Source organism: Dendropsophus ebraccatus, chromosome 1 (assembly GCF_027789765.1).
Source record: "Dendropsophus ebraccatus isolate aDenEbr1 chromosome 1, aDenEbr1.pat, whole genome shotgun sequence".
In the NCBI taxonomy this organism is placed as follows: domain Eukaryota; kingdom Metazoa; phylum Chordata; class Amphibia; order Anura; family Hylidae; genus Dendropsophus; species Dendropsophus ebraccatus.
Window position 1 is genome coordinate 27383788 of NC_091454.1, and position 15597 is coordinate 27399384.

General features: G+C 43.2%; 1 protein-coding gene across 3 annotated transcripts in view; it reads left to right on the forward strand.

The window, feature by feature from the left end:
• RNF130 (ring finger protein 130) overlaps positions 1 to 15597 on the forward strand; it is a 152859-nt gene that overhangs the window by 90286 nt on the left and 46976 nt on the right. For all 3 annotated transcript variants that reach the window (XM_069969163.1, XM_069969162.1, XM_069969164.1), the window contains exon 4: positions 3032 to 3103. In XM_069969163.1, coding sequence (XP_069825264.1) covers positions 3032 to 3103 — 72 coding nt within the window. The remainder of the gene's footprint in view (positions 1 to 3031; positions 3104 to 15597) is intronic.

Genomic DNA, 15597 nt, shown 5'->3' on the forward strand with positions numbered 1-15597 from the left:
AGTTCACACAGTGGAATTTCTGGACGGAAGATCCACTTTCCGCCATAAGAATTGACATTGACATTCTTCTGGTGGATACTGCTGGCGGAATCCCATTGAAATCAATTGAGCAGTGAGCTCTGAAATTTTTCAGCGTGGAATGCATGCAGAAATTTAGCGTGGAATTGGGAAAAAATAAATTAATTTCATTAAATGAAAAATGAATTTGCGCAGATTTCTACCAGAGGCGATTTCTTGGCGAAAAAACCCTTTCCTTGTGGATTCTGCAAGAAAACTTTCCACCTGGAACACTTTCAGCGCTGATTCCTCGGTGTAAACTGGCCCTTAAGCATAACAGAGGAACTGTACATCACAGAGTGATAAGAAAAGATTATCCACAATTGACATTTCATGGGGAATACAAGTGTTTACTACAACTGACAGGTCAGGAGTGGTGACAAGTTCCCTTTAAGTACATTGAAGGAGACCGTGCAAACACAGGAAGACGATGCAGACTCTATACAGATGTCTATCGTACACCACTAAGCCTTCACGATGTCTTTGGCTATGCTCACACATCAGATAACATTCTAACATGTAATTCCATGGCAGACAAATCCAAAAGAAGATTACTCCCATTGTCATCAGTGGGGCTAATCCTCAGGATTTCCTTGTGGAATCCATATCCAATAAGTAATATGACTCAATTTATCATATTCGCTTGTATTGGAGGGAGATTGTCATTGGATTCTGACTTGTGTGAACATAGCCTTATTTTTCTTTTTGTTCAGGCGACTATGTCACTCCCCTGCTTTTCTCTCCTGGAGACCATTTAGCAAGGACTACTGTACCCTTTAGGCCTGTAAAACCCTTTAAAGTCAAGCGGATACTCCCAGGATGCTCATAAATTAGTAAAAAAGTCCCATACACTTTATAGCTGTACAGCATAGTATAAGACCTCTACACAAAGAAGAAGAAAGTTCTGCTTAAAGGGGTTATTCCCATTTTAATTATTTATGAATTTGCCAGTAATACCGTATAGGTGCGGGCCTCGGCCCCAACATGAATCTGCTTGTTCTCCACATTCTCATAGGCTCTAACTAAAAGGGTCATGTACAAGCACAGCTACTTTCTCATTGAAACCTATGGAAAGAGTGGCTGCCGGCCTAAGAATAGGAATATCCATTCAACGGCAGCAAGAGTGACTCGTTCTTACAGTGTTATCTGTCAGCGTCCTATCAAGTATATTTCCAGACGTTTAACATTTTCGGAGGGTTAATTGGGCGCACTCAGACGCGCTATTCCCCCAAAAAGACGAGACCTTTATTTCAGGGCCTAAGGCAGCAACCAGAAAGCAGCCGACCTTCATTAACTTTGATGGGACACATTAGTGGTTGACCTTTCTACACAGTATGCAGGCTTTCATTTACGAGCTTATTTTAAAGCCGGCCCAGAGATTGATCTTTCTGATCCTTTAAAACTACAGTATATGGCTTTTCTTTTTATTGAAACCTGTTTTTCAAAGCCGACGGAAAGAATAAGTTTGCTCGGCCACCCCCTGGTGCTTGAATGTCAGGAGGATCTGAAGTGCATCTTTGTTATCTTAGCTTTGCCATAAGTTTTAGCATCTGGTCATATCTTAATAATGAGTAGTACGAGCTTTAGTATGGGGAAGGCCGGCCTGTTCACTAGCTGCGAAAAACATCCATGCAGATTCAGGCTATGTTCACACAACGTAAGTTCTGTAGTAATCATTGTTGAAAATCAGCAACAGTGATTACTACGGGAACTTACATTGTGCTGCAGGCTGAGGGAATCACGGCCGGAGTGTATACACATAAGGGGAGATTTATCAAACATGGTGTAAAGTGAAACTGGCTCAGTTGCCCCTAGCAACCAATCAGATTCCACCTTTCATTTTCCAAAGAGTCTGTGAAGAAAGAAAAGTGGAATCTGATTGGTTGCTAGGGGCAACTGGGCCAGTTTCACTTTACACCATGTTTAATAAATCTCCCCCATAGCATACACTCTGACCGGGATCCCTAGCAGGGCCACAAAAAACTGGCATTCTGGGCAGCGGTGAATTCAGATGCGGGCGCACACTGATGCGCCCGCATCCGAATTCAGCGGCAGTGAAGATCATCCGACCAGTACTGCAGTACCGGCCGGGATGAAATACAAAACTAGAGAAAAAGGAGCTGCTGCACCTCACACCCATGGCTTGCATTAGTGCCTCTCAGCTATATTTAAAAATGTTGGTATATAATTTGATAAAATGGCCGGAATGATCTTCTCGGACACGGTCACAGAACGGCCGGTGTTTTACTACGTGGTAACATGGTTGCATGATTTGGGACAGTTGATATCGGCATCATGCCCTACGTGTAGTGAATTTTACTATGGATTTTCCCATAGATTTTTACTTTTAAGGATAGAATGTATTGTTCAGTCTACTTGTAAAAGGAGCTGTAACCCATTTATGTTCTGAGGCTGGCCCATGGATTAAAGGGGTTATCCAGCGCTACAAAAACGTGGCCACTTTCTTCCAGAGAGAGCACCACTCTTGTCTCCAGCTTAGGTGGGGTTTTGCTGCTTAGTTCCATTGAAGTAAATGGAACTTAATTGCAAACCACACCTGAACTGGAGACGAGTTGTGTTGTTTCTGAAAGAAAGTGGCCATGTTTTTGGAGCACTGGATAACCCCTTTAAGTACTAATTCCATTAGGGAGAACTTCAGGCAGCCTTTTCTGAGCCCCAGCAGCCTAGATTAATAAATCTTATACCATACCCAAACAGGGAGAGCTCTATCAACAAAGGTGTGAAAGATGGGGAGGAACCTCCTTCCGTGATAATTAAAATAAAAAAAAAATGAATGTATATTGCAAACTTGCTTTATATCGCATTTACTGTTAATATAGATTTTGAAAGTTCTAACAACAGTGACACCTTAAGGGATCTATGTTGTGTGCTAACGTTCATCAGACAACATGTTTTCCCAGTGCTTTGAGCATCTGATTGAATGACTAATCTCTCACTTTTACTGTTTTCTCAGAGACGGCTTGGAGATGCAGCAAAGAAAGCCATTGGGAAGCTTACCACAAGGACGGTCAGAAAAGGCGATAAGGTAAAAACATTTATAGGCATTTGTAAGCAGAACCTTTGGATCACGGTTAGAGAGAATAATATGACTGTGAACTGAGCATGCACGTTCGTTATTTGTTGGTGAATTTCCACTTGGTCCATCAATAATGTAATGTCCATGGGAGGAGGCAGCAGACACATGGGTTGGATGGGTTGTATTTTAACCATCTGGTCTGGACAGTAAACACTAGGCCTTATTCACCTACTATAATAGTAGGTCTCTATATAGAAAGTCCTAAATATGGGGCTGATCTCTAGTTAGTGCTTTGTGCCACTATCATATTGTCCTTATAGCAGTCAAATGGTCCTGAAAAAATACACACTTATTTTGATCTATATTTATCTAGGCTTTTGATTTTAAAAAGAACATTGGGCAGTATAGAACAAATCTTTTGTCGGTCCACTGGTTATGATGGGTTTTAATGTTGGTGTAAGGTGGATGGGGCTCTGGCAAATAGGCATAGCATGTTATGGAAAATCACTGCCCCACCTCTTTGTTCTGGGAGAAATAAGCCACGGTCAGAGGATGGAAGCTGGACAGGAGAGATACCTGGCTGAACGATCAGATATTGAAGGTGGATGGGGACCTTGTGAGGCATAGAGAAGAACAAAAGAATAAACTCCCTGTAGCCAAAAGGGTACCTGCCGTTTTCAAAAACTTTTGACATGTCTTAGGGCTCTATTACAAGGAGCGATTCTCTGCCAAATCAGGCCAATTCAGTCAGATATTGCTCTAGCAGTACAGTACTCGCTTACCTGGCATATCTGGTTGTCTAATATGGCCCCTAGGGACACGTCAAAAGTTTCGATCAGTGGAGGTCTGGTTGTTCAGATCATGAATGAGTTCTCTCCTAGTCTGTGTCCATGATACAACTTACATGACTTACAATAACGCTTATGTCTTGATCTCGTGACACAGAGCTGTAGGAGAATACTCTAATCGAGTACTTCTCCCAGCTCATTTCCTTGATCCTTCAGTGGAAGCCCTGTAGTGGAAACCCCCGGCATGGCATCATCTACAACAGTCATGTCAAACTATGGCCTGCGGTGCCATTATTTTTGGCCGGCCAGGCAATTCAGAGTTTGAATTACATCTGGCCCGCAATGGCTACTATATGAGAGACTATGGGAGGAGGGCTGGCTACTATATGAGAGACTATGGGGGAGGGCTGGCTACTATATGAGACTATGGGGGAAAGCTGGCTACTATATGAGACTATGGGGGAAAGCTGGCTACTATATAAGAGACTATGGGGGGAGGGCTGGCTACTATATGAGAGACTATGGGGGAGGGCTGGCTACTATATGAGACTATGGGGGAGGGCTGGCTACTATGTGAGACTACAGGGGAAAGCTGGCTACTATATAAGAGACTATGGGGGAGGGCTGGCTAATGTATAAGAGACTATGGGGGAGGGCTGGCTACTATATGAGACTACTGGGGAGAGCTGGCTACTATATAAGAGACTATGGAGGGAGGGATGGCTACTATATGAGATTACAGGGGAGGGCTGGCTACTTTATAAGAGAATGTGGGGAGGACTGGCTACTATATAAGACTACTGGGGAGGGTTGGCTACTATATGAGACTACAGGGGAGGGCTGGTTACTATATGGAAAACTTGGGGGGCTGGCTAATATGTGGGGCAATTTTGGTTGGGTTGGCTACTACATGGGGCAATATTTTGGGGGATTTGCTATTACATGGGTTGGGGTTTAATCATATCATAGCAATTTATCATGTCATTTATCATAGTGCACGGGGTTGGGAGACACACACCACTTACTGTGTCAGGAACACCGCACGCTGCTCTGACAGTGCCAGGGCTACCGCATTCGCACTTCAAAAAATATCATGGTTGGCCCACCACTTTGTCCACTTTTTTTAAATTTTGGCCCACTGTGTATTTGAGTTTGACACCCCTGATCTACAATATGGTGCTGGGAGTGGGGGAAAGTCTTTGAATATTCGTGACACTGTATTGAAGCCATATGGCTGCTGCATTACAGTGCCGTGAATATTCAAAGACTTTCCCCACTCCCAGCAGCACATTGACAGATTGTCAGATCTTCCACAGACGGAACGTGTGAATAAGGCCAAAGTCCTTCCTGCTCGTGCCTTTTAAAATGTTCCTGGAGCCTTTGTTAGGATAAAAAATTATCTTTTAATTTGCATCAGCCAAGTTAATGAGGAGCGGCCTATAGTGTCCGGGCCCTAAGCCTGCGATGCCTCTACTTTCTTCCTCTCCACCCTCCTTGTCATTTGGAACACCCCCAAGGGGCTGCAGGTTAAAAGATCATTTTTGAACCTAACCAATGCAGCGGGCACATTTTGAAAGACACGAACGGGAAGGACTTTCTCTCATCAAATAGACGGTACCAGTGATTTTGTAGGGGTGGGTTGGTGAATACAGTATTGTTTTAAGTTTTGCATCCCAACTTAATTAAAGGGGATGTCCAATGAAGACAAGCTCTGTCCATATACCCTATTAGGGCAAGAGAAGCTCTGGTGGTCTCAGTGGACTCTTAACAACCGCCATGTACTGCAGCTGTATTGTCATCTAAAGACTCGTCTGGAAGCGAAGTCTCTTTTATCCAATGACTGTATATATTTGCAGGATATTATACAATACCCAGACGGTATCCTGTCCTGTAACTCTCTTGCATACCCCCATTTGGTTTATTTAATAGCACAATCTCTTGCAATGTTTGCTATTTTTACAACAATTGGAGTGAAATCCGATCCCGGCCTACTTGTCTCCTGCCATGCTAATAAGCACATTTACTGCTCTGTTTGGTCATAGACACCACACAGCCGTATACTGTGTCACCTGCTGAAATGTAAAATTTATGTACAAAACCCACAGACACTTCAACATTGTCGTAGTAAAGCAGCAGAAAATTGTTCGGGCTTAACCCCTTACTGGCGTTAAACGCATGTCATGTTTACCCCTATGTATCCCATTGCAGGTGGCTTCGGTCAAAGAAAAATATCTTTCTTACTGTTCCCCCTCTAAATATAATTTCCCTGTCCAGTCCTAAGAGGCGGCAGCCATTTTCCCGGTTACATCCAGGAGAAAGCTTTGCAGGCTGCATTCCTTTTGCAGAGTTAATCATGAAAATGAGTCCAGAGGAATTTAGTTTTGTACATTGTTTAAATTCTACATTGCTCATAAAAAGGCAGAGACAATGCGGAGATCTGCGTTCTATTACCGACTGCAGAGTGTACTCTGACCTGCATGTTCAGTTCCAGCCTGTTAAAAGGGGATATGTCCTCCAGCTGGCAGAATTAAAGGGACACTAAACCTTGAAATGGTCTTTCTCCCATTTGGAAATGGGAGTGTGGGAAGGTTTCTGCTGCAGCGATCTTTGGGTATGTTCACACTAAGGAATAGGCAAGGAATTAGAAGTGGAATTCCCTTGGATTCTGCTTGAAATTCCACCCGTAAAATATGAACAGAGCAATGTCCCATTGTGTTCATTGGGATTTCCAGGGCAGAATTTTCTGCCGTGGATCCACTTTCCACCCTGAGGGTATGTGTACACTCTGGAATCCCAGCGTATCACCCTCCTTGGTTTCCGCAGCTCGCACCCACTCGCGGATGCACGCATCTCTGCTGCTCCCATAGGCTTCATTCTATGGTTTGCCAGATTCCGCCATCCGAGAGCGGGTGCGAGCTGCGGAAACTGCGGTGGGTGTTCCGTCGTCCTTCCGCAGTTTGCACATGTCAATTCTTTGGGCGGATTCAGCTAGAGAAATCCTATAGAAGTCAATAGGGCATGAATTCTGCTTGCATACCGCTCAAATTCTGCCCGTATTCTGGCAGAGCTGAAGAGGAAACCATTGTCAAGTGTTATGTTAAAAGCATCAGTTAAAACTGTGTATGTACCATTGTTTATACGGGTTTTCCTTGTTCCATTTGGGTTGTGATTTGCTACAAAAAAAAAGTCGGGGAACATGGGGGAGAGCAATGAGCATTTCTAGTGGGTGCTCCCTTTCAGAGTACATATACTGTACTAAAATGTAAAGCCCAGTGATCACACTGCCTAGATGACTAGTGATCCCACAATAGAAATACACTCTCTTTGCTAAGACTGTGCTACATTACTGATAGAATGGTTGGCAATTAGAACTGTCCTAAAGGAAAGGGGTAGGTCCTTTTAGCCCTAACATTCTCTGGCCGTCCGTGGCCGCAAACGAGTGACGATCAGCGAAATTTGCAGAGCGATTTGAATGATCACTGCACCGTTTGTGCTGCCAATAGCGATATATTTTGCCGCAGTACGAAAGACGCAATCAGCTGAGGATCAGGCGTTTTCCCGCTCCTCGGGTGGTCAATGTCACTTTTACATGGACCCATTATCAGCCTTTCTAGCAACTCTCCTGGACGATTATCGCCCCTTGTAAAAGAACCTTTACATGGTGCCACGGAGAGCTGTTCTAGCAGCAGTGCTTTAAGGTTTTATTTTTACATATAACGCATTATAAAGCTCCAAAAATCAGCTGCTCGGAGCTATCAGAATCTCCATGTACTTGTTAGCTTCTTTATTTTTGGCCTGACAAGTCTATATATAGTTAAACCTTCTTTCCACAGTACATTGAGGACAGTGTGCTTATAGACTGTCTGGGTTTAGAGGAATTAGCCGGTCTTCAAAAATTGTGCGCAAATGGCTTAACTGTATTAGTCACTAAAAGAGTGTAGCTTAGGAGCCTGTGTAAGCCCACTCGCACCCAGTCACGTGACCACGCTTCTGCAGTGCAACATCCTGTACACTGAGCAGGTGGTAGGTTACACATCATTTGCCGTATATGCTCTGTTGCTGGACACTTCCCTTCTCTATCTAAAGGGATTGTGTGTCTCATGCTGGGCAGCAGAGCTGTGGTTTATGTGAAGACTACCATAAAGTACATCTAATAGATGGGCATGCAGGCAACTTTAAATAGAGACGATGGGGAGAATTTATCAAGTATACATACCATTACTGCGGGCAAAAAGTCATAAAATTCTGCACAGGCGCCTGGTTTGAGCAACCTTTTGGGATTTTACATTGTCCTTGTATTTCCTTTTTTTTTTTTTTCCTTCTCCCAGGAAAGCAAATTTTCCCTATAGACATACAGGTAAAGTTACTTTATTATATTGCACCAAAAGATCTGTAAAGGATATTCGCTGATTGACTGACTTTTGTCTCTGGGGCTCACAGTCGTCCCATATATCTAAGCTAGAGATGAGCGAATTTACATTACAAATGCAGCAAATCGCTTTGTTTTCTCGGCAGCTGGCGTACACGCTAGCTGCCCGTGCTCTCCGCTCCCTGCCACTCCACCCAGGATGCTTGGAAAAGTTGGAACTAGTCCTGCGAAACTTATCCCAGTTTTCCAGGACCGTAAACGTCGGTAAACCATGGCAGAAATCTACACCTGCCCCCCTTATAGTTACTTTGAGTTGCTGTAAAAACTTTTTCAACTTTTTGCTATTTTTACACTGAGGGATTTACTATGATTTATCGTTTATCGTGATGTGCCAGGTCACTTCAGGCCGTGTGATTCAGCCGTATTTTGCAATGGACAGCGGTTACATTATTATATTTTAACTATATTGACGTCATTGTGCACACATATCTCCCTTGGGATCTTCTCAGTTTGAGCTGTTTTATTGATAACACACCGAGCACCCGTTACCCGGTTGCTGTTTTGTGCCAGTTTTGGGCGTCATATGCCGTTTGCCAAGTCATGGAAATGGGAACTATTTTCCCAGCATTCAGAGAACTTTAGTCGTCATCTAGATGACGGTGTGATCACTTGTAAGTTGATATCTGTTTCCTCTAAGTATATCAGTAAGGAAATTGATACTGGATTGAGTGAAGAAAGTTTTGGTGCCAACATGTAACAGATCTGACGGATCTGCGATCTCAGTAGGAAAAGTGAATGGGATATATTTATCAGATGTTATTGATAAGGTTCAGCTGTAGATCCTTGGAGACTTTTACCACTTACCATAACAAATACATAGCACATTGTCCTTTTTGGAGGTCATCATATTGTACTGAATATTATATGGATATCTATATGCATTGTTCATGGCTCTGCCCTACTTATCTCCTTAGGTCAATAGTCTCAGCCATGTTACTGCCTTATTGTTGCAAAGCTACAGCTCCCCCATATGTCACAATAGTCTATGGTGGTGGGATCTAATTGGGCTCTTTAGTAGTCCTCAAGATGTTGGGAAACTAGAAGAACTAGAAGTCTTCATAGTCTTTGATGGTAGGATCTACTTTGGCCCTTATGTCCCTTATGGCCCTTCAATAACTGTCTAATAACAGCTCTCTCTCCCATCCACATGAACATTGGTAAAGCCGAGCCTTCCTGCGCTCTCTATGGGAAGGGGAGGGGTAAGTCCCAGCCAGACAGCTCTGACAGTGGCTTATTTATAAGAACAAAGGGGTCAAGCATGGAAATCCCATCACATCTGACCCCTTTCTCCACCGACATCATCTGTGGGTGGAGTCTCGAGAATTGACATGGAAAGCGGATTCACCGCAGAAAATTCTACTCAATAATTCCAGAGCGAAAATCCCATTGAATATAATGAGATATTGCTCTGTTCATATTTTACGGTTGGAATTACAAGCGGAATCCGTGGAAAATGAAGTGTGGATTCCGCTTCAAATACCTTGTTGATTTCTCAGTATGATCAAACCCAACCTGTCTCCAACCTGTGTCACCCTACCAGGGGCTTATTTACCACTAGACACATGTGGTCCGGTGATTAGGGCAGCACCTTGCAGGGAGGCAGCACCAGGATGCAGGTAACAACTTTTTTTATTTTTTTTTATCTCCTACCACCCATTCAGACTTGCCAGTAAATCTGGTGTCTTTTCGACAGGGGAAGGGGGGGGGGGGGGGGTATGGTGGAATTATTCAGGTCTGATGTGGCAGTGTTATCCAGTCACAGTATGCCAGTATTGTTAGGTCTGGTTTGGCGGTGTTTAATGTGACACCTATTACCTAACAATCTACCAATCCTGTGGTGAGCACGCATCTTCATAGCCAGTCCTTCAGAGTAATAGGAAAGACAACAGAAGCTTTGTATTAAAATGGCAGCAATTCCTTGTTGCTAAACAGTTTAGCATAAACTTATCCCCCGAACGCTTTTAAGTAAACAGTGTCCTGTTTTCAGCCACTCTGCAGCCGCAAACAGATCGGAATTGTATTATGGTACGTTTACACAGGCAGATTTATCTGACCAATTTTGGAAGCCAAAGTCAGGAATGGACTTGAAGAGACAGGAAATCTGTCTTTCCTTTATGTCTTGCACCCTGTTTATAGTCTGTTCCTGGCTTTGGCTTCAGAAATCTGTCAGATAAATCTCTCTGTGTAAACGCACCATTAGCAAACAAAATCTTCTGAGAGTAAATGAAAGGTTCCTATAGATTCAGCACCTCCTGTACCCGAAAAGGCAGATCCGAAGAGAGTTTACAGTTCTGCCTATGTGCGGGAGAAATTCTGGGTTTGTTAGGGTCCCCATGCTATCGTTGGATGATTCTGTTAGGATTGGTTCAGATGTTTCATATATTTTGACATAGCTGCCATCTGGCGATATTGCAGTACATCTAGAAATGTTCATATTGAGGGGTATCATCCAATGCAGCTATGCCGGGTCATCTACAGGTTAAGCATCAAACCCCATTTCCCCACATGGGGCACTGGAAGAGACATCAATTGCAATAGTTCATTTGCCGCTTGCATCAGGCGTTCCTATCCAGGATGGCTTTGGATTGGTAGACATACATGAACTCAAATTTACAGATTTCGTAGTTTGAAGATGCAACTCTTGGGATTTATTAATGAAAACTGTAAAGGTGGCCATATTGGTGGAGTCCTAAAATATGTAGGTGAAATGTGCAACCCATGCATCCTGTGGGGGAGACAATAATTCTGTAAGGGAAAAGTGGAGCAGCTGCCCATGGCAGCCAATCAGATTGCTGCTTTAATTTTCAAAAGGGTCTCTGGGATATGAAAGCTGGAATCTGATTGGTTGCTCCATTTTACCTTTGCACTAGATAAATATAAAAATATGCATATGACCTATACTAAGGGGCCGTCGATGCTGCCTTCATGACAACTTTGTATAGGACACAGGCATTTTTGCATTGAATGGGTTACAGCTATTCCTCGTGTCACAGACGCATTGGCCTTTACCCGATGGTAGACAGATGGCACATAAGAATTTGGCCGGGACACAACGTGGCGTTCCTGCAGTAAACCTTACAGTTTCTGGTTTTCTTTTTAGGATGTCACCATATGAAATCATTATCTTATGAGCTCCGGCCTGGAGAGACAGCTGGAAACTGTTTGCCTTTCAAGTAGTCCCAAAAAATACAATGTTTAGATAAGATTATAAACCAAAAAAAAAACCTCTTAAGTCTGCGCCCATGTAAATAAAATTTTCCTTTTCTTCTGCCTAAAAAAACAGTATTTTCTTTTCTGGTAAATGTCACATGGAGAGCCACAGGATAGAGGCCATTGGTCTGACCAGGAGACAAGGTGGCCCACTGCCTACCTTTGCCAGTCGAGAACGTACATGGGCCAACATAGTAGAAGAAGTACCGTGTTTCTCCGAAAAAATAATATAGGACCCTGGTCCCTGTGTTATTTTCGGAGAAACCCATATTCTACACGATACAGCCTAAAATGTGGCATCCCTTTTAGTGCCTGCCATACACCTCTGACACTGCTCTTGTCTAGGGCTATAGGTGCCCACACATATAGGACATGGCTGACAATCTTATGTGTATGGGGCCACCCAGCTTTTCCCTGGCGCCAGATGTTGGGGAAGTCAGGCATGTTGGAGTTCAGTATGTTTCCCATGGGACTTTTTGCTGTCATACGGGCTTAGTAGCAGCTTATTTTCCTCTCTCCATTGAAATAAACATGCACACACAGCCATGTTTTCAGTTCCTACTGAAGATCTGTAAAAGTAGTTGTTCTAGTTCAGACCATGCCTTGTAAAATGTCTTGTGATGGCATATTGGAACCCCTGTGCCATCCATCCCGTTTGTTTATTTTACTGATGCTACAGCATCCCTAGTTCCCTTCACTGTGTATGATACAAATATTGGATTAAAGGGGTTATCCAGCACTACAAAAACATGGCCACTTTTCCCCCTATTGTTGTCTCCAGTTCAGGTGCGGTTTGCAATTAAGCTCCATTTATTTCAATTGAACTGAGTTTTAAAACCCCACTATAACTGGAGACAACACTAGGGGGAAAGTAGCCATGTTTTTGTAGCTCTGGATAACCCCTTTAAAGTGGTTCTTCCAGAGATGGCACCACTCTAATCTTCAGTTCAGGTGCGGTTTGCAGTTAAGCTCTATTCACTTCAATGGAACTGAGTTACGAAACATACACTCAATCTGGAGACAAGAGTGGTGCTGTGTTTGGAAGAAAGTGGCCATGTTTTTGTAGCGCTACATAACCTCTTTAAAGAGAACCTGTCATTAAGGATGTCAGGCATTTCAGAAAATATTGATTACTGCTGAGACCCGCTGTAAGAGAGCGCAGCGGCTATGCCATCCATTCCCATGCTGTACTTCCAGGTCTGCTAAGGGTACTATTACACGAAGAGATTTTTCAACGATTAACGATCTCAAACGACCGCTATGGCAAACGGCCTGAAATCGCTCGGCCAATTACACAGAACGATGATCATTACTTAAGATCGTTCTTGCGGTTGTCTTGTCGTTGCTATTGCGTTCTCCGCTACTGCAAACGACCGAAGGACGTCTTATTCCATGCGAACGATAAACGATAAAAATAGGTCCAAACTCTATCAAACGACCAACGATTTCTCGTTGGTCGTTTAATCGTTGTCTATTACACTAAACAATTATCGTTTAAATCCGAATGCTCTAAGGATTTTTCGAACGATAATCGTTCCGTGTAATAAGGCCCTGATTCTGACAATGTCAGAAAAGGCTACATTGTTGGAATAAGCAAGCGGCCGGGGAGTGGATCGAGCTGTGAGACCTGCTGCGATCAATAACTTGTGACATGTCAAAAGTTATTTTTAATGACATTGACTCTCTGAGTGTCACTCATTTTACCCAGTAGTGTATAAGGGAGATGATAGCTCTAGATCTGTAGAGGAAACCGTCCAGCAGTCTCCACACTATTATCTCATACAGGATTACAATGAAAGCATCTCTCTACATGCCGGCTAAAGGAGCACAAGCTCAGGCAATATGGCTGCCTTGATAATAATGTACAGAAATTCTAAGCCTCTTAGGTCGGTGTTCTCATTACGTGCCTCCAGTAAATCAGCTACATGTTGTAAAATCCCGTCCAGTTTTTCCGACACAATTTAGTAATGTTATAGAATGCTGGAGATGGGGTACAGGAGCCCTATAAACATGGTGTTTGGCCCAAACCTTGTATTTTTCAATGTAATTGTTCCAAGATCTTCTAATTAGATTTGCTGGTAAACCTTTCATGCCTCGTTCTGACCTCAGAAACATTAACTCTAATGGTTACCATTGATCCGAACATTGTTAGTGTCCTCAGATGTTTCTGTTATTCAGTCAGGCAGGAATGTAACACAATACCAGCACAGTATTCACAAGATCATACCGCCTGGTTCCGGCTTGGGTTGTATGTAACGCTCATAAAAAAATTACCATTAATGTCTCTTCTAAGCTGCACACTTGAAAGGGGTTGTCATCAAGGTCTGATCAGCGGGGGTCTGACCGACGTGACCCTCTCTGATTGCTAGATAATACTGGCAATAGTTCTAGGAAAGAGCCTTGTCTCATTTTATCTTAAGTCAGCTTTTTTCTGGAGGTCACATGGTTAGTCATTGACTATAAGGCCTCTTGCACACATCCGTCAACAACTGCAGACAGTATACTGACCCATTGAAGTGGATGGAGCTATGCACATGATCATGGATTCCATGTTACATGTATAGGCCCTTTGCCCTTTATGACAGTTCACGGGCCACCTGTGGATTTGCAGCCAAGGATTTGTACAGGAGGCCTTAAAGGGGTACTCTGGGCAAATGTCAAAAATCATGGAGGGCAAGGAATGGTGGGAACATAACAATCAAATTATACTTACCTGGTTAATTTGGTGATTTGTTGTAAAACCAATAAAATTTATTAATTAAAAAAAAAAAAATTATACTTACCTGTCACCATGCTCCTGCAGCTGTACCACCACCACCGCTCATAGTGTTCTAGATCTCCCAGTCCTGTGACGTCACAACCCGGCTCAGAAATGCCCCCTCAGCCAGTCAGTGACGGGTGGGACATCTTCAGTCACTAATTGGCAGAATAGGCAGTTCCTGCCGGTCGTGACACAGGAAGCTGGGAGAAACAGGAGACTGGAGGCTGACAGTGAGTTGTGGCGCTGCAGGGAATCGGGATGGGTAAGTATCCCTTGATTGTTTTGTTGCCATCACCCCCTGCATTTGTCCAACGTCCTCCATTAAAACATTGACAACCATTGGACCCCCATCGAATAGTAAATCCTAACAACTAGGACAAACCTTTTATAAGAAAATCAGGAGTTGAGTTCTGCAGTTTTCTCCCGTAATACCCACTATAATAGTTAGCCATGTGCTTGTAAATATACTGAATTATTGCTTAATAAAAAGTTAGACACCTTCTATCCCTAACTTCCTTTGTATCCGTTCCTCTCCATCTCGGCTTACTATCCGGCATATGGAAACATTCCTGCTTACATCTGGAGGTTAACCCCTACAGATCCAGTGTACATCTCACAGCTAAGCACTTCATCCAGTTGTATCTAGTTTAGGCCGCTATGAGCCAAAAAATGTATTTATATAGTGATTAAGCTTCACGTTAACTATTAGCAGCCTTGGATCTCCTGCAATCCCTGAACTAAAGGGGTAAAGAAAATAGTTACTGATGACCGTACGGGAAGTCCGGGAGTGTCTTGTATTTCAATGGATGTTCCAGACAGGGAGAGTGACATACTTACACTAGTATATATACTTATTATAGAGGTCCGACCACAGGGACCCCTGCAGATCATGAAGACTCCTGTACAGGTGTTGTGCATGATTGACATGAATAATGCTGCGTTTACACAGGCAGATTTATCTGACAGATTTTTGAAGCTAAAGCCAGGAACAGACCATAAACAGGGAACAGGTCATAAAGGAAAGGCTGAGATTTCTGCTCTTTTCAAATCCATTCCTGGCTTTGGCTTCCAAAATCTGTCAGATCTGCCTGTGTAAACACACCATAAGTTGCACTGCTGCCTGAATACCCTAACTAGATCTCCACTTTAAAGGGGTAGTTCACAAAAAAAAAAAAAATCTTTCAAATCAACTGGTGCCCGAAAGTGCCAGAGATTTGTAGTTTGCTTATATTAAAAAATCTCAAGTCTTTCAGTACTTAACATCTACTGTATGTCCTGCAGGAAGTGGTGTGTTCTTTCCACTCTGGAGAGCAGT